Raw genomic sequence first — 22,531 nt, 5'->3', positions numbered from 1 at the left:
CTTAGCGGCCCTCCCCTGAACCCCGCCCTGCCAGCACAGGCCACCACCACCCAGCAGACACCTGTATGGTAATGACTCTGCTCAGGGCCGTGGCCAATGGGAACCTGAGCCCAGGAAGACGTGCTCATCTCCGGGAGGCCCAGCCAGCTGCTTACCTTTGACCCGCAGGTAGTGTCCCCCAAACCTGTAGGCCTCAAAGGTAAGGGACAGGGGTGTGTTGGACTGGTCCAGGTAGATGTCCACTTTGCCTAGTGCGATGCCTTTCCTTTCAAATATGGGCTGCAGCACCTCCCTGCCTCAGGACAGGAGCTAGGTCTGTTAGGGGGCAGTCGCGCAAACCCCTTCCCTATCAACAGCCCCAGTCCTGCCCCACCTGCCCAACAGGAAAGGGAGACACCCACAGGTGTCACACGCAGGTATATAGACACACACACACACCTGTCCACAGAGGTCCTGCACACTAGGACACTGTCACAGGGCCATCCACATGCTGAGACGGGGCCATGCACACAGGGTAGGAATACATACACAGGTGCACAGGCCCTGTCACATGTTCCCACACACCGGTGCTCACAGGCCACTACACAGACACACACAGTCCGATCAGTAGGAGAGGGAACCTGCCCACACCCAGTCCCATACTTGGGCCCACCATGCCCTACCCCAGTGACTTCTTCTTCATGGCTGGCACGATTTCTGTCTCAATGTCCACATTCAGGTCAAATTTCAGGGTGAAGCACTCCTTGCTTGGGTCCTAAGAGGACACGGGCCTCAACTTCCGTGCACCATTTCCCCTCCCTCCCTCCCTCCCTCCCTCCCTCCTCACCCCGAGCCCCAGGAGGGGAGTGAATGCAGGGACTCCCCAGCCCATCTCTGTCCCAAGTAGGTGGCCAGTGCCCCTCCTGCCCAAGGGACGAGCTCCCTGAGCATCGCCCAGCTGTCCAAGTTGGGCAGTGCTGGGCTGTGGGGCCAGGTAGGGAGGGAGGGACACACGGGGCCCCATCCCAGGTCCTGGAGCTCAGAGCAGGCCCAGCCTCCGGGGTTGGAAGGGGAAGGGCCCAGGAGAGGCAGAGGCTGCTGGGGCTCTCCTGCCAGCCCTGGGGCTCCTTACATCTGTGTGTCTCCTCCTGGCTTTCTTCTTGGAGAGCTTCAGGCCTGTACTCTTCCGGTCCCTGCAGGGAAGCCCGTGAGGACAGGGGTTGGAGGTGCTGTGGGTCCTCACCAGGGTGTGTTGTGAGTGGGCCCTGGCTGGCTACCCACACCTCAACTACCTCAGTTGACCAGGGAACTCAGGTGCGCTCAGGCAGACTCCGGCCCACGAGGGGTTGTGTGCCCTCTGTTGGCCAACATGGGAATCACATCCAGGGGTATCCTGTCAGGTGAAGCCCTGGCTGGAGGCTGGCCCAGGCTAGGTGGCCTCCTCCGGTAATCAGGCAGCCTCCGGGACAAAGAGGGGGCTTCAGTCAGCCCTTCTGAAGCCTCTGGTCACTGGATCTCTGTCTGACATGAGATCAAGCCTTGGGACCACTCAGGTGTCCACTCTGCCCACCTACCCCTCGCCTACCCTTTCCCGTCCACAGAGCTTTCCTCCTCTTCCTCCAAGTCCACTGCAGGGCTGGTGCGCGGAGGACAGGACCGCGTGGACACATTCCGGGCCAGGACAGAGCCTGTGGAGTACAGGGGGCGTGTCTGCTCCCTCCCTGACCCCTCCTTCACCTTCCAACATGGCTATCTCCAGAGGGCCTGCGGCCTCCTACTGACCCTGTGGCTGCCAGGGCCCTTTGGTTCTGTGAGGAGGGGACTTTGTTCCTGCTTGCCATCTCTTCAGCACCTTAGACTCAAAAAGACACAGGGGCCCTGAGGTGACCCGGCAGCTACTGTAGCGCCCTCGATATCAATCCTCCTGTGGCCTTAGCTCTCCCCTCTGTGAAGCAGGGATCGGAAGCAGCCTCTGGGATGCTTACAGGAAGGGACCAAGGTCCGCGGCTCTTCCTCTCAGGCCTCCCTTCCCCCACTCCTGTGACCATACCCAAAGTCCCAGGAGGCCCCAGCAGAGAGGCGAGTCCCTTTGTGCCTCCGACCCGCTGAGAATGGAAACAAAGGGTTGGCACCCCAGCACAGCCAGCTGGCGGTGGGCCTGGGTCAGGTCCCTATTCAGCAGGAGGGGTTTCTTGTTTCCTGCAACAAGTTCCTCTGACCTGTTCACCCTCACCAGACTCCCACCCCCACTGCCTCTGCTCCCGGCTGGAAGGTTGGCCCAGGAGACCCCTGCCCAAGAACAAGGAGAACAGGACCTTCTCTGTGCTGACCCCTGTCCCAGGGCCGGGCAGCCGGCGGGGTGCAGACCCAGCTCCTGGTAGAGACAGGCTGGCTTTCGAGATGGGGCACAATCCCTAGTCTTTTCTCTTGTTATAAAGCTTGCAGAACAGAAAGGACTGAAACCTATTTGCGTTTCATCATTCACAGTCAACTCTTGTCCTTTGGATGGTCTGGTCACGGTTCCAACAGTTACCGGGACACTATGCCCCAGACAAGGACTTTGGAGCCACCCCCAGGGAACTTTAGGAGCCAGGCTGGGCTCCCCTGATCTGTGCTCACCTTGTGGGGGCAGGTCGAAGCGAACGTGCCCATCATACTGCATGGTGCTGTGGAACTTGCTGTCACAGGCCTCACAGAGGTTGAGGGGTCCCCGGCGGTGCAGCTGCTGGCAGTCGGCGTGGTGGCATACCTGTGCGGAGAAGGGCGAGAGGTGGGTCAGGCTGTGGCCCGGACCACTGCGGGGCCCAAGTGGGGTTCCCGGCCCCTAAGGGTCTGCTCTTCATTCCCAGCCATCCTTTCCCCATGGGAGTCTCATGCTCAGTAATTCACTCAACAAACATTTCACAGGCACCTACTATGTGTCCATTCTGAAGGATGCAGAGAAATGGAAAGGCCTGCCCAGGAATGCAGTGCCAAGGGCAGACTGTGAGAAAACACAAGGCGGGTGGCTACCAGGGCCTCTTCCTGGGGTGCAGGCAGGAAGAACACCCAAAAGTAAAATTGGGGACTGCTGTTCGATTTGGCGAGCTCGGGGTTTGAACCAGATGCCTCTCCCACCTCCCTGCTCAAAGCCTCTGCCCTTGGTTCTATGACCTATCTGAATTCCTAAGTCAAGTGGGGAGGCGGTTACGGGGGCGTCAGGGACAGGTGTTGGTGTCCGGGTGCCCATGCGGTGTCCATGCAGTTGCTTTGTGACATGGTCTCAGATTTAGCTTATGGACCTGGCCTATGCTCCCCACCACCACCATGGGTGACTTTCCTAGCTTCTCGTCCTTCCCTCAACCTCCCACAGCTCACCCCTAACACTCTCCCTGCGACTCTGCTTCCTACTTTTCTGGGGAAACAAGCCATCAGGAGGCGAGGGTCCATGAGCCCCCACCACCTGTCCATCCCCCTGCCCTGGGTGGCGGGGGGCCTGGCCCAGCTCCAATCCGAGACCAGCCTCCCACCGAGATCAGACCCCTCTGGCCAGATGCGGGGACAGGTGCTCAGCATGTGGCCTCTCCTACATCTTCAGGTTGATCCTCCGCACACCACCTCTCCGTCTCATCTACACCTGTCCCCGTCCTTCCTCTACAGCTAAACTCCCTCAAACAGGTCTCTACGCTCAATACTTCCCACTTCTCGCCTCTCATTTCTCTATCCTTACCAACTTATTTTTTTAATTGATTTTGAGAGAGAGAGGGAGGAGAGTGAGAAGCATCAACTCAGTTGCTTCACTTCCGTTCACCTCAGTTGTTCACTGATAGCTTCTCGTCTGTGCCTTGACTGGGGGAGGGGGGCTCAAGCCGAGCCATTGACCCCTGCTCAAGCTAATCCTGTTGATGGTCCCGAGCTCAAGCCAGCGACCCCGTGCTCAAGCTGGCAACCCGCGCTCAAGCCTGCGACCTTGGGGCTTCAAACCTGGGACCTCAGCATTCCAGGTTGACGCTCTATCCACGGTGCCATCACAGAGTCACACCCTTTCCCAACTTTTTGTTTTAAAATCCTCCAAACCCCCAGAAAGCTGTAAGACTAGCACAGTGACATCCACATATTCCATCCCGCTTCCCCAATTGTCCACATTTTGCCACACTGGCTTTCTCACCTTTCTCATCACCCCAACCCTGGCACAGAAATCTGGATGTCACCTCCGAGCACAGATGTTTTACAAAACCCAAGACAAGCACCACACCTTGAACAAGGACATACAGCCCAGCAAAGGGTCCACATCTGCATTTTCCCAGCCATCTAAATAGATGCTTTTCTCACGCAGGATCCAATTAAAGTTTGCACATGCTTTTGGTTGTTTTTGGTTATTCCTCTAAGAATAAACGCCTCAACACTTTTTTTTTTTTTTTTTTTTTTCATTTTTCTGAAGCTGGAAACAGGGAGAGACAGTCAGACAGACTCCCGCAAGCGCCTGACCGGGATCCACCCGGCCCGCCCACCAGGGGCGGTGCTCTGCCCCCCAGGGGGCGATGCTCTGCCCATCCTGGGCGTCGCCATATTGCGACCAGAGCCACTCTAGCACCTGAGGCAGAGGCCACAGAGCCATGCCCAGCGCCCGGGCCATCTCTGCTCCAATGGAGCCTTGGCTGCGGGAGGGGAAGAGAGAGACAGAGAGGAAAGTGCGGCGGAGGGGTGGAGAAGCAAATGGGCGCTTCTCCTGTGTGCCCTGGCCGGGAATCGAACCCGGGTCCTCCGCACGCTAGGCCGACGCTCTACCGCTGAGCCAACCGGCCAGGGCACAACACTTTTTTTCAGGGGGTGAGGGGCGCCTTTCATGACACTGAGATTTTTGAAGTGTGCAAGCCCGCAGTCTGGCAGAGAGCCCCTCCCGGCGGACGTGTCCAGAGGGCCCCAGGGGCTGCAGGCTGAGCCCCCGGGCAGGGAGGGACATAAGGGGGCCGCAAGATTTCAGCATGCTCATGATGCCAGACCATTTGGGGGCCTCGCTGTCCTTTGTCAAGTCCCTTTTTCTCTGTGCAATGAACAAGTCATCTGCGGGTGACACTCTGAGACAGCCTGTTCCCCAGCAATCTCACATGCTGGGGCTTTGCTATCCACCCAAGACTCCTGCCTGACTGAACTGGAGGTTGTCTGACCCTCCCATTCCCTCTCAGACCCTCTCCCACCAAGTGTTTGTTCCTTTCCTATCACACCAAACTCACTCTTCTGGGGTCCTCAAAGACCTCCACATTTCTTTTTCTTTTTTGTTTTTGTGACAGAGAGTGAGACAAAGAGAAAGACATATAGGGACAGACAGGAAGGGAGAGAGATGAGAAGCATCAATTCTTCATTGCGGCACCTTAGTTCAGTGATTTTCAACCTTTGTTTCTCACGCACTCATAAACTAATTACTAAAGAAAAAGGGGCCCTGACCTCTTCTTCCTTAGTAACTAATTTATTTGTGCCATGAGATGAAAATGGTTGTATTTAGTCAGGGGCGCTGACCTTAGTAATTTTTTTTTTTTTTTTTTTTTTTACAAAGACAGAGAGAGAGTCAGAGAGAATATAGACAGACAGGAACGGAGAGATGAGAAGCATCAATCATTAGTTTTTCGCATTGCGACACCTTAGTTGTTCATTGATTGCTTTCTCATATGTGCCTTGACCGTGGGCCTTCAGCAGACCGAGTAACCCCTTGCTTCAGCCAGCGACCTTGAGTCCAAGCTGGTGAGCTTTGCTCAAACCAGATGAGCCCGCGCTCAAGCTGGCAACCTCAGGGTCTCGAACCTGGGTCCTCTGCATCCCAGTCCGACGCTCTATCCACTGCGCCACTGCCTGTTCAGGCTGACCTTAGTAATTAGTGTATGTTTGTGCCATGAAAAAAAAAGGTTGAAAATCACTGCCTTAGTTGTTCACTGATTGCTTTCTCATATGTGCCTTGACCGGGAGTGGGAGGCTACAGCACAGCGAGTGACCCCTTGCTCAAGCCAGCAATTTTGGGCTCAAGCCAATGACTATGAGGAAATGTCTATAATCTCACATTCAAACCAGTGAACCTGTGCTCAAGCTGATGAGCCTGCGCTCAAGCCAGTGACCTCGGGGTTTTGAACCTGGGTCCTCTGCATCCCAGTTCAATGCTCTACCCACTGTGCCACTGCCTGGTCAGGCAGGAGATCTCCACATTTCTAAGTCCACTCGCCTGTCCTCCTATAACCCAGCATCTGACATCGGTGGTCTGACACTGTTTCTTCCTCCGTCTCCAGGACCCCCACACTTTGCTGAATCTCCTCCTACCCCACCTGTAGACCCCTTCTTACCTTTACCTACATCTTCCCTCTGGTGGCACCACTAGTGTCATGACTGGAAGCACCTTCCACATGCTGACGGCTCCCAGGCCTAAATCTCCAGGCGGCACCTTGCCCAGGGCACCAGACCGCCATCTCCGTCCTCCCCTTGACTCTAACAACCATCCCAGACTTCAAACATCCACATGTGGACTCCCGACTTCTCCGAGCAGCTCCGTCCACCTCAGTCTACTTGACGCCTTCTAGTTGTGTGTCAAGGGTTGACCACGTCCCTCAAAAGGACAGGCTCAGTCCTGACTCCCAGAGCCTCTGAATCTGACCTTCTCAAAAAACAGGGTTGGCCCTGGCCGGTTGGCTCAGTGGTAGAGCGTTGGCCTGGCGTGCAGGAGTCCCGGGTTTGATTCCCAGCCAGGGCACACAGGAGAAGTGCCCATCTACTTCTCCACCTCTCCCTCTCTCTACTTCCTCTCTGTCTCTCTCTTCCCCTCCCGCAGCAGAGGCTCCATTGGAGCAAGGTTGGCCCGGGCGCTGAGGATGGCTCCATGGCCTCTGCCTCAGGCGCTAGAATGGCTCTGGTTGCAACAGAGCAGCGCACCAGATGGGCAGAGCATCACCCCCTGGTGGGCGTGCCGGGTAGATCCCAGTAGGGCACATGCGGGAGTCTGTCTGACTGCCTCCCCGTTTCCAACTTCAGAAAAATACAAAAAAAACCCCAAAAAACAAAAAAACAGGGTCATGGCAGATGTCATTAGCTAAGAGGAGGTCACACTGGAGTCTGTAATCATAGAGTATAGACTATGGAGTAATTATATGACTGATGTCCTAAGAAGAAGAGACAGACGGGGAGACATGAGGAAAAGACCACATGACAACAGAGGCAGCAATTGGAGTGACATATCTATAAGCCAAGGAGCACTTGGGCCTCTAGGAGCTGGGAGAGGCGGGAAAGGGCCGTCCCCTAGAGCCTTCAGAAGATGTCCTGCCCTGCACACCTGGATTTGGGACTTCTGGCCTCCAACACTGTGACAGAACAGACTTCTGCTATGTTACTTTGTTATGGCAGCCCTGGGAAACTGACACACGAGGACAAAAACCTTGGGGTCACCTTTGATCTCTCTAGCCATACCCCCATCCAATCAGTCTGAAAACTCTCCACCAAATATCTGTAGCTTCAACCCAGTCACATTCTCCAGCCCAGCGCTGCCCCCTGGCCCCAACCTCCCCTCCCACCCCTCTGCCAATCTCTCAGCTGATTTCCAACAATGGCATCATAACTGTCTCCGTTTCCACCGCCACCCCCAGTCTGTTCTCCGTAATAACACAGTGGACCCAGTTCCAAGGGGAGGCACATATCCCCACTCAAAACCCCACAGTGGCTTTCCACGTCACTCGAGTATGCAGATTTCATAGACCCCATGTTCTCTTCGTCCCCCAACTCACTCTGACCATCGATCTTCACTTCAGATGCATGTCAACCTCTGGGCCTTGTGTCTGCTGGTCCCTTGATCTGAGGTGTTTGTCCCCAGACACTGAAACAACCAGCTCCCTCCTTTCCTGCACATCCTGACTCCAAAGTCACCTGCTTGCCCTTCTAAAGTTTCACCTCCTCCACACTCCCTCCTCACTCCGTGCCCCATCTCTCCCTGGCACTGCCCAGCATCTGATATCTGCCTGTGGCACCTTGTTGCCCCCACACCTTGTCTGCCCTGCAAGGACAGCAGCTCACTGCCCCATATCCAGTCCTACACACTTGATAAATATTTGTTTATCAGTCTGGGCAATGGAGAGTCACCGAAGCGTTTTTGGCTGGGGAAAACTGGATCAGAATTTTCAAGATGACAGAGTGAGGACAGCCTGGACAATGGGGACCAAGGTCGCAGAGAGGAAGGAGGAGGCGGCTGAAAAGGTCTGATTCACACTTTCCATGTGGTCGCCTGTGTGCCTCACGCTGTACCAAGGGCTCCTCCCCCCACCCCCTAGAAAGCAGGGGCTCTGATTGTCCCTGTCTTACAGAGGATAACAGCAAACTTCAGAGAGGTTAAGCAACTTATCTAAGGTCACACAGCCCATGGAGCCAGGATTAAGCCCAGCATGTAAAGCTCTAGATTCCAGATCTTCACCACATTCACACCACCTTTTGGGTGCCAGAGAACAGAGAGTGGAGAGGGGGGAGGCTGTCTCCGTAAGACAAGAAGAAAACCAGTGGTAGTATGACATTCACTGCTTTGGCTCCTGTGTCCCTCCACTCTTCCATAAGACAAAAGAGTGGCAGACTGAGGAGGACAGTTGCTCTTGGGGCACTGGTCCCCAGGCAGGCAGCTGTGGACATTATAGCCCAGATTCTTGAAGGCAGCCTGAGCACCAGGTGTCCCCACTTCCACACCCCTTTCAAGTGGTTTTCAATGATGTTTCTCAGACTTTGAGGCAGGACTGAGGGGCTCCCTCAGCCAAAGCAACTTAGTCTAAAGAAAGGGCAAAAACTGCCAGCCTCAGCCTCAACTCTGCCAGTCCCCCACTGAGGTCCCCAGAGTGCACACTGACAGAGGGTCTGGCTTTGCAAATTCTTAGAGACTCCCCCCCTGCAATTGCAAGCATCTTCTCTTGACAATGAATCTGGTGGGGGCGCCTGCCCTACCTACTTCAGCCCTTCTTCCTGGGAGCTCCACAATCAATGAGCTCTGCACCCTCTCGCCCTCTGAGTCCAGCCTGGCACAGCTGCCCCCAGGGCCCTTTCCAGGCCTCTCAAGATTTCCCTGACAGCTTTGTTTGCTGGTGCCAGCCTTGACACTGGGCGGCAGGGCTGCAGACCTACCAGTGACCCAGGCCCTGGCCTCACAGTGGGTGGAGGGTGACATGGCAGGAGCCACACTAGGCTGCAGGGGTCCTGGGGAGGATCTCTGGGACCCTTCCAGTCCAAGTCCCTGGTTCCATATCACAATTTTGTTTTTATACCAATCCCATGTATAGACAGCAGAGTTTACACAAAGACTCACTCCTTGTGGCAGATTCAGAATTCACCAAATATTTATTGAGCACCTACCACGCACCCACCCTGTGGAGGCACTGGGCTCCCTGGGGAGACTGGGAAGACACTTCCTAATACTGTGGTGGGCTTTGGTAAGCACCACCACCACACTCCTCCCCCTCCTGTTACTGTTACTATGTCACTAACGTCACTAACACCACTAACAGTGTGGTAACTAGCCTCTTCAGCCTCCATCTTCCCTGCAACCCCCCAACTTGGGGACACCAGGGGCTTGGGAGGCTTAGGCTCAGGATCCTCACTGAATCCAGCAGGTCCAGTGGTGGCTGAAGTTTCCAGAACCCCCAGGGAAAACCACAAGCCCCCCTGGGAAGCTGTAGCTGGGTGAGCAGAGGCCCCTGGTTCTGCCTGCTTCCCCACCCCTTCTCCCACCTCCATCACCAAACCACAGGGTCTCCCACAGCTAGCTCCAGGGGCAGGAGTCTCCCCAGCACTAAAAGAGGACAGTCCCTTTCCCTTCTCTCAGACCCGGGTGCCTACTGCCTCCCTCCCTGCTGCCCACCGTCCCCACCCTATGAAGATAGTGGGAGAGGGGCAGCAGGGGTCCAGGGACCCAAGTTCCCAGGACTCAATCCAGAGGGTAGAGCCCACAGGATGGTACAGGCAAGTCCCACCGCAACTCCAAAGTCAGCAACAGACCAGAACTTGACAAACACAAGGGGGGCCCCTCCGGAAGCGCGGTCAGGTGGCGCCCCATAAGAATGGGACACCAGAAGTGGCTTCCCCCATCACCCAAGGGCAGGGGGTGTGGCAGAGCCTGGACAGAGGAAGGAAGGGGGTAGGCGTGGCCTAGGACCGGGCCCGGGACCCACAGGTGTGTCCCGAGGCAGCCCCCGACACAAAAGACGAGGGTGGGCGATCCACCTCCGCCGCCACCCGGCCCCCTTGGTGGCCGACCGGGGACACATGTCTTAGGGCCCCCGTCCCCTCGGTGTGCGCCCTGACAGAGAGCTCTGCCGCCGCGTGCCCCACCCGCCCTAGAGACGCACCCCGTCCCTGCCTCAGCTCCCCGAGCCCCCTACCTGGCCTTCCCGGTCGCAGGCGCGACCCCCCTCCCAGCAGGGCGTGGAGTCCCGGGAGGGCGCCCCGGGGCTGGGCCTGGAGGCCGCGTGGCGCCCGGAGACGCCGGGACCGGTCCCCATGGCGGCCGGAGGAAGCGCTGGTTTGCGCCGCCCGCCGGACAAAGCGCGGAGCCCCGCTTCCTGCCATTGTGCAGCCGCGCCCGCCTGGGCAGAGCGCTGGGACCCCGGCGGGCGGGGGGAAGGGGGCGATAGGGGAGTCCCCGCCCCCCTCCGCCAGCCCCGGGCCTCCGCGCTGACCTCCGGCTCACAGTGTCCCTCTTAGACCTGCTCCTCCCTGGGCTCCCTGAATGCTGTTGGCAGAAGAGGGGATACCAGAACACCCCTCTGTGCTCTGACCTCCAACTTCCCAGGCAGACATCCGGCGCTCAGATGTCCTCCTGAGGGTCATCTAGCGGCACCCCAAAGCCCAAGAGGTCTCCCACTGCCCAGGCCAGTGCCGCAGGCAGAGGGGCGGAGGGGCCCGGTGACCACAGGTGGAAGCGGCGGGGAAAGGCGGAGGCGCTGGGCGGAAAGGGCGGAGAGTGTAGTCCTTTGGGAGCCCCAGGAGTGGGCTGAGATGGGTCAGGAAAACCCCAAAGCCCATCTAGGCTTCCCCGAGGTCCCTGCTGCTCCAGCTGTGCGTGGGCACGTGCCCCACCGCCAGGGGGCGCTCATCAGACCCCCCCCCCCAACAGGAGACACCCCTCCTCCAGGATGGGGTGTTGTGCCTGGGTCCTTTGGCACCGTTGGGTATCAGAGTGCTCTTACACTCATTCCCAGGAGGCAAGGGTGGGCACTATTACCTCTATCCATTGTGTGGGGCATAAAGTGACATAAAAGTCCACAGGCAGGACGGTATCTAAGGCTTCTGATTCTAGGGTTCTGGAACGGCCTCTTCAGGACATGGGGTGAGGGGAACATGCTGTCCCCATGCCACCCACCTCTCTGACAGCTCCTCATCCATCAATCTGGTGCCACCAGGAAAGAGGGTAAGGAGGGGGTCATCTCTGAACATGCTTCTGAGGAGGGCAGCAGTTGTGTAGGGCCTGGGAGGTTCCAAGGACTGCCTCCCCTCTGGAAGCCTGGGTCAGTCACTGTACACACCATGGGCAGAGCTTCTGAAAACTAAAGCCTGGTCGTGTGTGTTTCTCTCACTCTCTCTCTCTCTCTCACACACACACACACACACACACCCACACTGTCCACACCATGGGCAGAGTTTCTGAAAACTAAAGCCTGGTCGTGTGTGTTTCTCTCTCTCTCTCTCTCTCTCACACACACACACACACACACCCCTTAAAATTCTCCAGTGGCTTACAATAAAATCCCAACATGGCCTGGCGGGTCTGCAACTCACCCAGCTCCAAGCCTCGCCCGAACGTCTGCATTCTCTGTCTGGAACACCGCGTGCCCCTGACCCCCCAAACGCTGGCACTGTGCCCCGACTTAAATGCTACCTCCCAGGGAGACCTTCACGCTCCTCTCCAAATAAATAGCCCCTTGGGCCCCAGAGCGGCTCGCCCTGCATGGGGCGGTCAGAAGCACAGGCTGAGGAGCCATGCCGGCCGAAGACTAAGACGCAGACCATGTGACCAGAGATGTCAACCGCCAGGGCCATCCAGGTGGCCCTGGCAGCTCAGGTGGCCCTGGAGGTCACAGGGGCCCTGAGAGGGACCTCCATGCTCCCAGGCCCGGTGGTGAAGCCTTGCCAGGGTCCGGGGGGCATGCCGTGTCCACAGCCAGAAGGCCACCAAAACGAATGCTCTCCCTCATCGTGCCTTTCCTGTCACCTACAGGGGCAGAGGTGGCCCGCCAGTTCCTGGCCGCACATCCCCAACCCCACTCAGGGGCAGCTAGGAGGAGGCTCCTAGTGTCTGACAATCATCCTAACTGTCCAACTGACTGGCGAAGACTCTGCTGGCCAACTCCAAATTTCTCTCACCTCCTGTCTCCATCAGCTTTGCCTAGTGGGTCCTATCCAACCATGCAGGACATTTTTCCCTAATTATTTTTTTTCCATTAAGCTGGGCGGCAAAAAAAGGGGCTAAGATTAACCCAGAGTCCTCCCCTGGGGCATGGATTCCTACAAGTTCCCCACTCTATTACGGGGCCTAATACGCTGGCCCTTTGGCAGTCACAACTCCTACTGTTCCCCTGTTGCTGGAGGAGGGTTTCGTAACTGTTTGTCACAGCAGAAAATACAACTGAACTGCAGGTGATAAAGAAGAATAATAACCCTTTACCCTCTTACTCTCAAATCTCTTAAATTGAATTCTTTCCTCCTAAGCATTTATGACCACCTGAAGCTATTTTACTCCTTGGGTCACTTCTTCATGATCACTTTTCCTGCTAGCACAGCCTCTCCAGAGGCCAGGGGCCTTGGCTGTCTGGCCCACACTGCGTCCTCAACACATAAGCACTCCCGGCACCCAGACACGCTCAGTGGGGACTAGACGGTGACTAGATGAAGACTAGATGAACAAAAGCAGGCAGCCTTCATTCCAGAGAAGGCCCCTGGGGCAGGGAAGGTCTTGGCCAAGATGTCCCTTCCTGCTGCCAACGGTCAACAAAGACTTCACCACAGCCTGACCACAGGCTGTCTCCTTCCTCCGGGCATCCATGACCGTGGCCCTGCGGGCTAGGGCCAGTCTTGCCTAGGCCCACAGCCCCTGCTACTACCCTACTGCTGAGCCTTCCCAAGTGCAAAGCCTGTGCCAGGAGTTTGGGGGCAGCTAATCTTGTTCGCTCTTCTCCAAGATCCTGAGGAGGAGATACCATTCCTATCCCCGTTTAAAAGACAAGGAAATGGAGGCTTGGAAAGGCTAAGTGGCTTGCCCCAAAGCCAGCAACTAGTAACTGGGAAGACAGATGCCTGTGCCTTGGACCACTATCACATCTCAGACACAAGACAGCCTGAGGTGCTTAAGGACCGGCTAAGTGGTGCTTTGAGGTCCAGCACCTTGGGGACAGGGCAGATTCCAAAGCCAGCTTAGGGGGAACCCACTGGCCTCAGGTAACCAGGTCAGATCAAATGGAGACCACCAGGGCTGAGACAGGGCCTGTCAATGGAAGTCACCTGAGTGACCAAGCCCTGGCCATCTCTGAGTCACGCTTCCTGCTTGGGTCCTCCAGCCAGGGCAAGGGCTGCTGCTCCCAGAGGGCCAGGGCCTGCTGTCCCGGCACCAGGAGTGCAGGGTTAAGAAGCCTATAGTGTTGGGGCGGAAAGGAGGCCCCAATCCTGCACCAAGAGAAAGGAGAGCCCTCTGCAAATTCCTGGTTCCCACCTGCTTTCTATGGGACAGAGCTGACATAGCCCATGCTCTACAGCAGGCCCAAGAGGTCCCAGCCTCTGACTGGCTGGGGAGGGGGCCCCTCCCAGCCCAGCCCCAGCTCCAGGCTCATGAGTCAGAACTGGCTTGTTGAAACTGATACCCAGAAACCGGATGCTGGGGCTGATGAATAATGGAGTCTCCAAGGCGAGGAGCCCCCCTCGCACTTCCCCCTAGCTCCATCTCCCCAGCCCCAGAAACAGAGAGGCCTGTGGGCACCCCACCCCACAAGGGTCGAGGCCCTTCCTGGTCTGCAATGGGGAGGGAGCTCTCTGTCCCAGAGAGACCACAGGTCTGGGGCTAGCTCTGTGCTCTGCCCACAGCACATGAGCCTGGAATCAGGCGTTGGGGCTCCCTGACTGGAAAAACACACCTGCCCAAGGGCTTGCCACCTGGCCTAAGCTTCCCTGGGAGCCTCCTGGTCCCAAGGCCCCATCGGGCACAGTGAAAATCCAGGGGTGGAGGCTGCATGCGTGGGCAGGTCAGCCAGGGCTGGGCCAGTTCTGCCAACAGCCTACAGAGCTCCTCCCTCCCCCTAGGCCTGGGCCTCCCCCTGTCCTTCGGGTTTGGGGCCCATGTAGAGACAGAGCCTGCCCCAAAGCCCTGTCCTGGGCAGATGGCAGGGGTGCAGAAACCTACCCAGAGCCCAGGCCTACTGCATAGGCCCCAGAACCCAGCGAGGCCCCATCCTCCCCACAGAGCTGTCTGGCCGGCATCCAGTGTTAGGGAGAGAGGCAGAGGCTGTGGTCTCCGAACTTCACCTCCTGCCCTGTCCCCGCACAATGTGTCTGACCCCAGAGCCCCGGACCCTAATGTCACAGCCAGCACCTTCTCCTGGCACCTCTCTCCAGCACTAGACAGCAGGTTCCTGGGAGGGACCGGGGGGAGTGGACGGAGGGACGCACGCTTGGGCTGCAGAAGAGATGTGCCAGGGTCCCTACCGAACCTTGCCCTTACCCATCTGTGCGAAAAGGGCAGAGGGCACTGGCCAGTTCTCTAGAATTTCCTGTCTAGGGATGGCTGCTGGGTCCTAATGGGTGCCTGGACGCTGGTCAAGGGACACAGGAACAGTAAAATCTGCCTACAGCCACCCAAACCGGGGGAAGGTTATTGGGAAATCCGCAGGGCCCAGGGACCCTTGGCCTCCTTTTCCCGGCCTTTGATCAAGGCTGGCATGGCCTCCCCTGAGTTCATCTGTCCTCTCTCCCTCTCCCCTCCCATCACTGCCCCCCCCCCCGCCACACACACACACACACACACACACACACACACACACAGCCACCCCACTGCCTGAGGCGCACTCCCTCGCCCCCTGCCGGCCTCCAGAGGACTTTCTGCCTGGGACCAATTGTTCGATGCCCAGATGGCAGAGGGTCCACAGAGCCTCCTAACCACCCAGCGCCAAGGCCTCTCCAAGCAACAAAACTCATCCCTGGGCTGGGGCTCCACGAGCTTCTCACGGCTCCTATCGCCGGCCGATTACCCTCCAGAGTCACTGAGGCGGGCACAGACACTTGGGGGCATTCCCCCTTCAGAGGTAAAGCCAGTGACACCCAGTGATACCCTCCTGCGGGCCTGAGCCGCGTGGGACTTTCCACTCCAGGTTCTGCCCATTAATTTAAAGGGAGTCTTGGCTCCTGGACTCCTCCCCCCCAGTTCGGACCCCAGCTACCCGTTGATACTCACCTAGGGAAATGGGTCTCCTCCCCTGTAGCAGGAGCTCGACCAAGGCTGTCAAATTCCCGGGGCGGGGGTGGGGGGTGGTCGTCGCACAGGGCTAGGGGACCGGAGCCGCGGGGCGGGGCGGGCTCGCCGATCTGTGCCGGCTGGGGGCGCGCGACATAAGGGAATTACGGTAGGCTGGCGCGGGCGCTACCACCTGGGCGGGCTGGGTCGTACCATCGTACCATCGGTGCACCCGGCCGGGATGGGGGAGTCCCGGGATCCCGGGAAGCGCCGGACAGCCGACCTGGTGGCCCAGGAGGTGACAGGAAGCCCGGCCGGCGCTCAGAGACTAATCTAGGGTCTGGGCTGTGCGAAGAGGGGGGAGGTGACCGTCACTCTTCCCGAGGGGGCTGGCCCTTTACAAGATCTCCGGAAAGTTCAAAGTCCCTGGTCTTTAACCTGGGCTTGAAGACAGGAGCTCGCCAGACCTCGGGAGGCCCCGTGCCAGGAAGCTGCCCTGACCTGCGAATGGGGTCCAGCCGGTGGGACCCCACAGACCAAGCCCGCCCTGGGAAGTGCTCCAAGCCAGGCCCGCGTACTCTCCATTATAAATGACTGGGTTCTGAACTGCGCCTCTACGGCGCCTGAGAAACCCGCCTGCCTGTCTCTGTGTCCCCCTCTTTTTTTCCTGGCTCATGCATGGCATGGCTAAAAGGGGGGCCATTTCGCCCTTTGGTGGTTCTTAGCCTCCCTCTCTGAAACGTTCTGGTTGTGCAGGGAGCGCGTGGGGATACAGGGGTATGGCGGAGGAGGCAGGCAACCTTGCCTGGGCACACCTCCCCCCTTCCCTTGAGTCGGGGGCAGTGATCCCAGCCACCCAGCTCAGATCTGCCGAAGACCTAGGGAGCCTTAGTTCCGGGCCACCAGCATTTCCCTAGTCACAGACCACATCCCTTAGGCCCCTCACCAAGCCCAGAGCCCCTCCTTGGGGCTGGGTCCACACCAGGGAAACTCATCTTGGCCAGGTCACATGTATCCGGTTTTCTGTCTGCCTCTTGGGCCAGGTGCCCCAGGCCTTCACCTGCTACCCCTTCCCCCAGATCACTGAGCCAAAGCCTGTAAGTTCCACTTGCATTGCTTTGCTGGTCCTGGCCCTCTCTCCATGTGCACAGTGGACTGCCATCTGTCTACAGCTGACCAGCATCTAAAAGGACCAGTGATTATCTCCAGAGAACCCCAGAATCTGGCCCCTCTCAAGGGCGCCCTGGCCTCCCACCTCTTACCTGCAAGAGCACTGCTCATGAGAACAGGTGACTCCCTCTCCCATATGATTCACTACATCCTGCCCATTCTTCCTCCACAGGGAGCTCAGGCCCACCCCTTCCTCTGCCCCTGTCCACTGCTCATCTGGCCCCCCTCCCCTGACACACATACACCCTGCGCTCTGCACAGCCCATTGTTAAACTGGGAGGGAACTGTGAAGTCAGCAAATCCAACTTCCGCTCTCTCTGCTTGAATACTTCTAGGCAGGGGTGCTTACTACCTATATATTGGGGAATGCCTTCAGTTGTTGCAAACTCTTACCTATACTGAACCCAAACTCACCTCCCTGCCATGGGCCCTTGGAGCCCTGCAGAAAAATTCACCTCCTTTTCCTGCTGACAGTTCCTTAGAAATGAGAGGCCGTGGGGACAGGCACACCAGGTTTGACTTGCACTGGCTAGTGACTTCACCCCCTGCCTCTCTGTGTCCTGTTTCTAATGTGGAGATGGTGTGGTCCCTACTGCAGAGCGGGGATCTGAGGACAGGCTAAGGTCCCTGTGGCAAAGCCTGAAAGCAGGGCCTGGCACACAGCAGGCACGGAGCAGACGGAGGCTGCCAGACCATTGCCTCTGTCTCCAGGATGAACACCCCCAAGCCTGTCCCCTCAAATGTGGTACCCCAGTGTCCCCAGGCCCAGTGTCAGCCCTTGTCCATGTCTCCTTGTGACCTGTGGTGCCTTCAACAGACTTTGACCAGCTCAAAGGGGCCCAGGGTCCAGCTGGTGGCTCCCTGGCAGGAGAGCAGGAACACCAATCACATCGTCACTAGTCCTCCACGAGGGAGGCCATGAACACTTTCCCCTCTCCCCACAGACTCTGAGAGCTGCACTTGTCCTGAGAACAGGACAGAGGCGCCATAAATATGTGTCCACTGGGTGGGGTTGGCTGGGGTCTGGGATAGAACACTAGGTAGTCTCAGATCATAAGGAAGGAAAAGGAAGGTGTGCTTAAAGGCTGGGGGTGTCTCTCCCCTCCGCAGTGGATGACCACGTGGTCACAGCTGGCATTCTCTTGAACACCTACAGAGTGCCATACTCTCTGCCAAGCACTACATACACAATCCTCCTTTAAATCCTCATCACAGCTTATGTGGAAACTGAGGCTCGGAGAGGTGTAGTGACTTGCCTGGGGTCATGAAGCCAAAAAGGGGGGAGCTTTGACTCTGGAGCTCACAGGGGTGGGCTACTCCACACATCTTCCTCCTGGGTTCTCCAAGGCAGAGGGTCCAGATTCCTCACCTGACATTAGGTGCCCCCATCCAGCTCTGCCCCTCTCCCCTCACTCCCCAGGCCCTGCTTGCTTCTTACAGCCCCTAACATCCCTTCCTGTTCACTCAGCTTTCCTCCACAGCAATACCTTCTCATTCCTCAGGATGTCAGCAGCCTCCTCCAGGAAGCCTATTCTGGTTACCCCCTGCCCCCAGAGTGAACTCCAGGAGAAGGCGGTAGGGGTGGGCAGCTGATTCATCGATGAAGCCTCAGCACCCAGAACAGGTTCAAACAAAACCTCAAGGGTGGGCCCAGAAGCAGAAGGGTCCAACCCTGTTGAAAGACGGCCCTGCCTCGAGGCAGCTGGGGGGTCAGTATGGCAAAGCCAAGTCCTCACTTCCCCCTCACTTCCCAGCGGGGTGAGGATGTCAGCTGTAGGAGGACCGGACCTCTGTTTCCTGGACACCTCCAAGGTCTAGAACTGGGGCTGCCATGGCAGATGCTTCAAGCTGATTTGGCTTATGAGTGAGTGACGTCATCTCCTTCAAAAGGCTAATATATCCTGCTAGCTAGCTGTTCCTCGAATGGCCATGGCTGGAGAGGAGATTAAGAACGAGGCCCTTGATCTCAGTCCAGGCCAAGCTTTGCCAGCCGCGTTGTGTGATGTGGGCATGGTCTCTCACCCCTCTAAGCCTCAGTGTCCTCGCATGTCACCTGGGAGTAACAGTGATGCTTTTCTCCTATGGTTCTCACAAGGGTTCAGAGAGGGCCAAACACGCCACCAGGCACATACACGTGTTCAGTCAGCGCTGGTTATTATCATCAACAATACAGATACTTTTTGCCCCTCACCCCTCACCAAGCCTGGGGATCATTCACCTCCTCTCGCCCTGGCCTCCAGCCACTGCATCCCCTTGGCAACACCTGTCTCTGGCAGTTTCCCCTTCCTGCTCCACCTATCCATGTTTTCACGTCCACCAGAGGCCACCTCCTCCAGGATGTTCTCCTGGACTAGCCCTCCTCCCTCTGATCACTCAGGTCCCCGAAGTGAGTCGGTGCCATTTGTTCCAAGTGGGTCCCACCAGTGACAGGGTGTGGGCTCTCCTCCTGAAGGCTGGGCAGCCCTCTGGCTGCTGATGCCAACGTCAGCACTGCTGTGTTCCGGGCTGGCCAGAGCTGGGCTGGAGCTAGGACCTGCAGACGGCAGAGGACCCACACTTGCTCTGAAACCTGCTCCGGTCCACAGGCCTCACCTCTGCAGTCCAGCCCTCCCACCCCTGCTCCTGCCAGCAGCAGCTGCCCAAAACAGGGGCTGGGACAGGGTGGTCTGGCCCGTCTTGCCACCCCCTCTTGCCACCCCACCCCCAGAGTCAGGCAGAGGCCTCAAGGCTGTGCAGACCCCTGGCAGGTTGTACAGCGGGGGTAATGAGCCCAGTTTGTTGCCAGGAGCCCCCATCTGGGGGAGAGGCAACCAGCCAACACCAAAGCCCCAATGCCAGGCATCAACCGTGCCAACAGATTGTGTCTGAATCACAGACACCCCCTTGCCTGGTGACCACGGCAACTGGAAGCCGCCTCCTCCTCCTCTCTCCACCCCCAGAACAGTCCTCCAAGTTCCTTCTAACTGTTCCTTCTAACTGTGGTCTTCCTGTGCAGAATGTACACTTGTGTGTCTGGGCAGAGACGGACAGTAGGGGGACCTTGGAGGAGGGTGGCATTTTTAATTTCCTGCAGCTGGCAGAGCTGAGCCACAATGTGGCTAGGAACACAGGCTCTAACACTACACAGATTCAAATCCCAGCTACCACATCCTCGCAATGTGTCCCCAGGTGAGCCACTAGCTCTGAGCCTCAGTTTCCCTACCTGTAAATGGGAATAATGACAGGACAGATCTCAAGAAGGCCAGGAGGAAGCAACACTGAGTCCTCAGAGCCTGAGCCCGACACAGTACGTTGTGGCAGTTTTTACCACTGTCCCTCAAATATGTGCTGGAAGGAGCTGAACATGGGTTCAAAGCCTGGCTTGGACTCTCTTGAGCTGTAGGGCCCCAGCCAAGTCACAGGACCTCTCTGAACCTTGGTATCTTTATCAAGAGAACAGGGCCATGAGAGCTCCCACGAGTGGCGCACAAGGCACAGAGAGTGCGTGGCCCGATGCCCAGCACGTCACAGGCAGCAGGGCCGCCTGGTGGTGACCATGAGCCCTCTCGTTCCATCTCACTCCCAGTGCTCAGGCCTTGGCACTGCAGGACCAGTTTATCCATTCTCTTTGTCAGTCCCAGGGCCATAGTCACTGTCCCAAAGTCCTAAAGTGTCCCTGACCCATGTCCAGGCCTGAAGAGTGTCCTGGTGTCACAGAAAGAGTGCCAGCTGGCACTGGAACAGACTTTGGGCGGGGGGGGGGGGTTCCCCCTGTGGAGTCTCAACTTCCTCATCTGTGACATGAGGCCACAGCTCCTGTCACCTCAGGGCTGCTGCAAAGAGAGCAGGACAGAAAAGGGCTTTGGGACACCCCTGCTGCCCCGGCTTTTGCAGACGTGCCCCACTCCACGGCTCCGGAACCAGCCACCCAGGGTCCCTACCCACCCCTGAACCCAGACAGCACAGGGGCTGAGCAGGCTGCATCCTCACTGGGTTCCTACGGTGTTTGTGCCTGGACAGAGAGGACAGTCAGAGCCCTGTCGCCTCTGCTCCCAGCAGCCCCCAGGCCCTCCAGCTCCCTACCTTGGTCGCCCGCCCCTTGTCCATGCAGTCCGGGTTCTGACAGCGAAGTCCCTTCTCCTCAGCCAGGCTCCCGGTGTCTGCAGGGGAGATAAGCAGAAGGTGATCGGTCAGTCGGGTGGGGCCTGGAGGAGGGTGAGCGCCCAGGCAGGGGCACCCAGGCTCTCCCTGGGCCCCAGCAGCCTCCCCACCAGAGGATGGGTGGGGCTGTCTCCTCAAACCTCCCTTCAAAGGAGGTCAGTGTCCCTTTCTCTTTTAAATGCCAACTTATCAGCACGGGAATCTGTCTGCAGAGCCCTTTTCTTGTTGCTGTTCCCCAGGGAAACCGTCCAGATTCCACGGGGAGAAATGGCTTTGGAGAAAAGCTGTTCCCTCCCTCAGTCCCACAAGTCTGGGGGGGGGGGGGCTCAGTGACCTTGTGGGGCCCCTGACTTTCTGGGGGATCCCAGCAAGAGTGCTGGGGGGAAGGGGGTTCCAGGGGTCCCAGGTCCCTTCTTGCCCCTGCCCTCAGCATCAATCTATGCATGGACGCCTCACAAAGGCCCAGGTGGTCCCCCTCACCCGAGGCCCATCTTTGACCCAGAATTTGGCCCCCTCCAAGCTGCCTCTCTTCCGAGGGATTGGGGTGCAACAGCGGAGCGGGCAGGGGAGGTGCAGAGGGGCTGCCGGCCTCGGCTAGCAGGCAGGGCCGGGAAGAAGGGTCCTGCTATCGCGGGCCCCAACACGGGGGCAGAGTTTGCACCCCCGCCGCCCTGATTCCCAGGCCAGCGTCCACCTCCCACCTCGGGCAGGCCTTGCCCCAGAAGTAGGGGTGGACCGGGCCCCCCACTCCGGAGGGGAAAGGAGCTCCTGGCTCCCCGCCCCCCACCGCGGCGCCCCCCGCCCGCCCCTTCCCCGAGCTGGCGCGGAGGCGGCGGGGCCGGCGGGCCTGCACGGCGGGGTATTGCCGGGGGCCTCGCACTCACCCATGGAGGAGGCGCCGGGCGGCCGGGGGTGCGGGCAGCGCGGGAGGCGCCGCGGGCCGGCCGGGGGGAGCGCGACGGCGGCGGGGACGAGCCGGGCCGCGGGGAGAGGCCCGAGCGCCACAGCCGCGGGACCCTCGGCGGCGGGAGGCGGGGCGGGGCAGGTGGGCGGCGGGAGGAGCCCGCGTGGTGGCTCCGCCCGCGGGGGGCCGGCCCCGCGCCCCGCCCTCACCCCGCGCGGGGGTCCGCCGGCGCGCGCGGCGTCCCCGCCCCGACCCCGCCTCTGTTTGAAACGTCGCGGGTGGGACCAGAGGCCGTCCCTCCGCCCTCCGACTCGCCCGGTCCCCCCACCACCGCGAATGGAGACAACTACCTCCGTTTCGATGTGGTAGGAGACATTTTCTCAGTCTCCCGGAAAGTGGGAAAAAGGCCTTTTAGACGACTTCGCTATTGCTCCCGGTCCAAACGGTACCTTCTAAGTGGAGATGCCGGCCAGGAAGGCCCCCTGCGTCCTCCTCTCCTCCTGCCCAGGAGACCCCCCCTCCCCAGCCGTTTAGAAGTGCTGTCAGGGATGGGGTCGGGGCTCCACCAATGGGAGTGGGTTTGGTGGCCTCTGCTGTCTTACTGGACAGAAGGGTGCAGTTGTCATGAATGCACAGCTCATGAAGCATACTTTCACAACACAGCCAGCACCCAGATCAAGAAGCAGGGCATCCCCACCCCCACCCCTTGCAGAAGGCCCCCTCTTGGGGGTTGCCAGTCACTCCCCACAGGGGCACGCTGTCCAGACTTCTAACTGCATTGATTAGTTCTGCCTGGTCTTGTGCTTTATGTAAATGGCATCCTGCAATACTTGGACAGCATTTCAATAGTTACAAAACACTTTGCACTACAGAAATGGAGTCTCAGGGAGATGGCCAAGAGTCCTCCAAGGGACAGAGCCCAC

The 22,531-nt window shown here is 58.5% G+C and overlaps 1 protein-coding gene across 10 annotated transcripts in view; it reads right to left on the bottom strand.

Moving 5' to 3' along the window:
• The window catches only part of PLEKHG5 (pleckstrin homology and RhoGEF domain containing G5), a 52,882-nt gene that overhangs the window by 8,778 nt on the left and 21,573 nt on the right, over window positions 1–22,531 (bottom strand). For 2 of the 10 annotated variants that reach the window (XM_066270581.1, XM_066270580.1), the window contains exons 2-7: window positions 20,627–20,703; window positions 2,599–2,728; window positions 1,565–1,667; window positions 1,112–1,172; window positions 663–754; window positions 156–292 (exon numbers count right to left, since the gene is read on the bottom strand). In XM_066270581.1, the coding sequence (XP_066126678.1) occupies window positions 156–292; window positions 663–754; window positions 1,112–1,172; window positions 1,565–1,667; window positions 2,599–2,728; window positions 20,627–20,703 (600 nt within the window). Of the gene's footprint in view, window positions 1–155; window positions 293–662; window positions 755–1,111; window positions 1,173–1,564; window positions 1,668–2,598; window positions 2,729–10,340; window positions 10,463–10,637; window positions 10,660–10,736; window positions 10,880–14,536; window positions 14,660–15,394; window positions 15,950–16,656; window positions 16,677–20,626; window positions 20,704–21,588; window positions 21,740–22,531 lie in introns of those variants that run through there. The other 8 variants (XM_066270582.1, XM_066270583.1, XM_066270584.1 and 5 more) reach the window with 7 other exon arrangements.

This window comes from Saccopteryx bilineata, chromosome 3 (genome assembly GCF_036850765.1).
Source record: "Saccopteryx bilineata isolate mSacBil1 chromosome 3, mSacBil1_pri_phased_curated, whole genome shotgun sequence".
Lineage (NCBI taxonomy): Eukaryota > Metazoa > Chordata > Mammalia > Chiroptera > Emballonuridae > Saccopteryx > Saccopteryx bilineata.
Note: the sequence above shows the minus strand (reverse complement) of the source record. Positions and strands in the feature narration are given on the sequence as shown.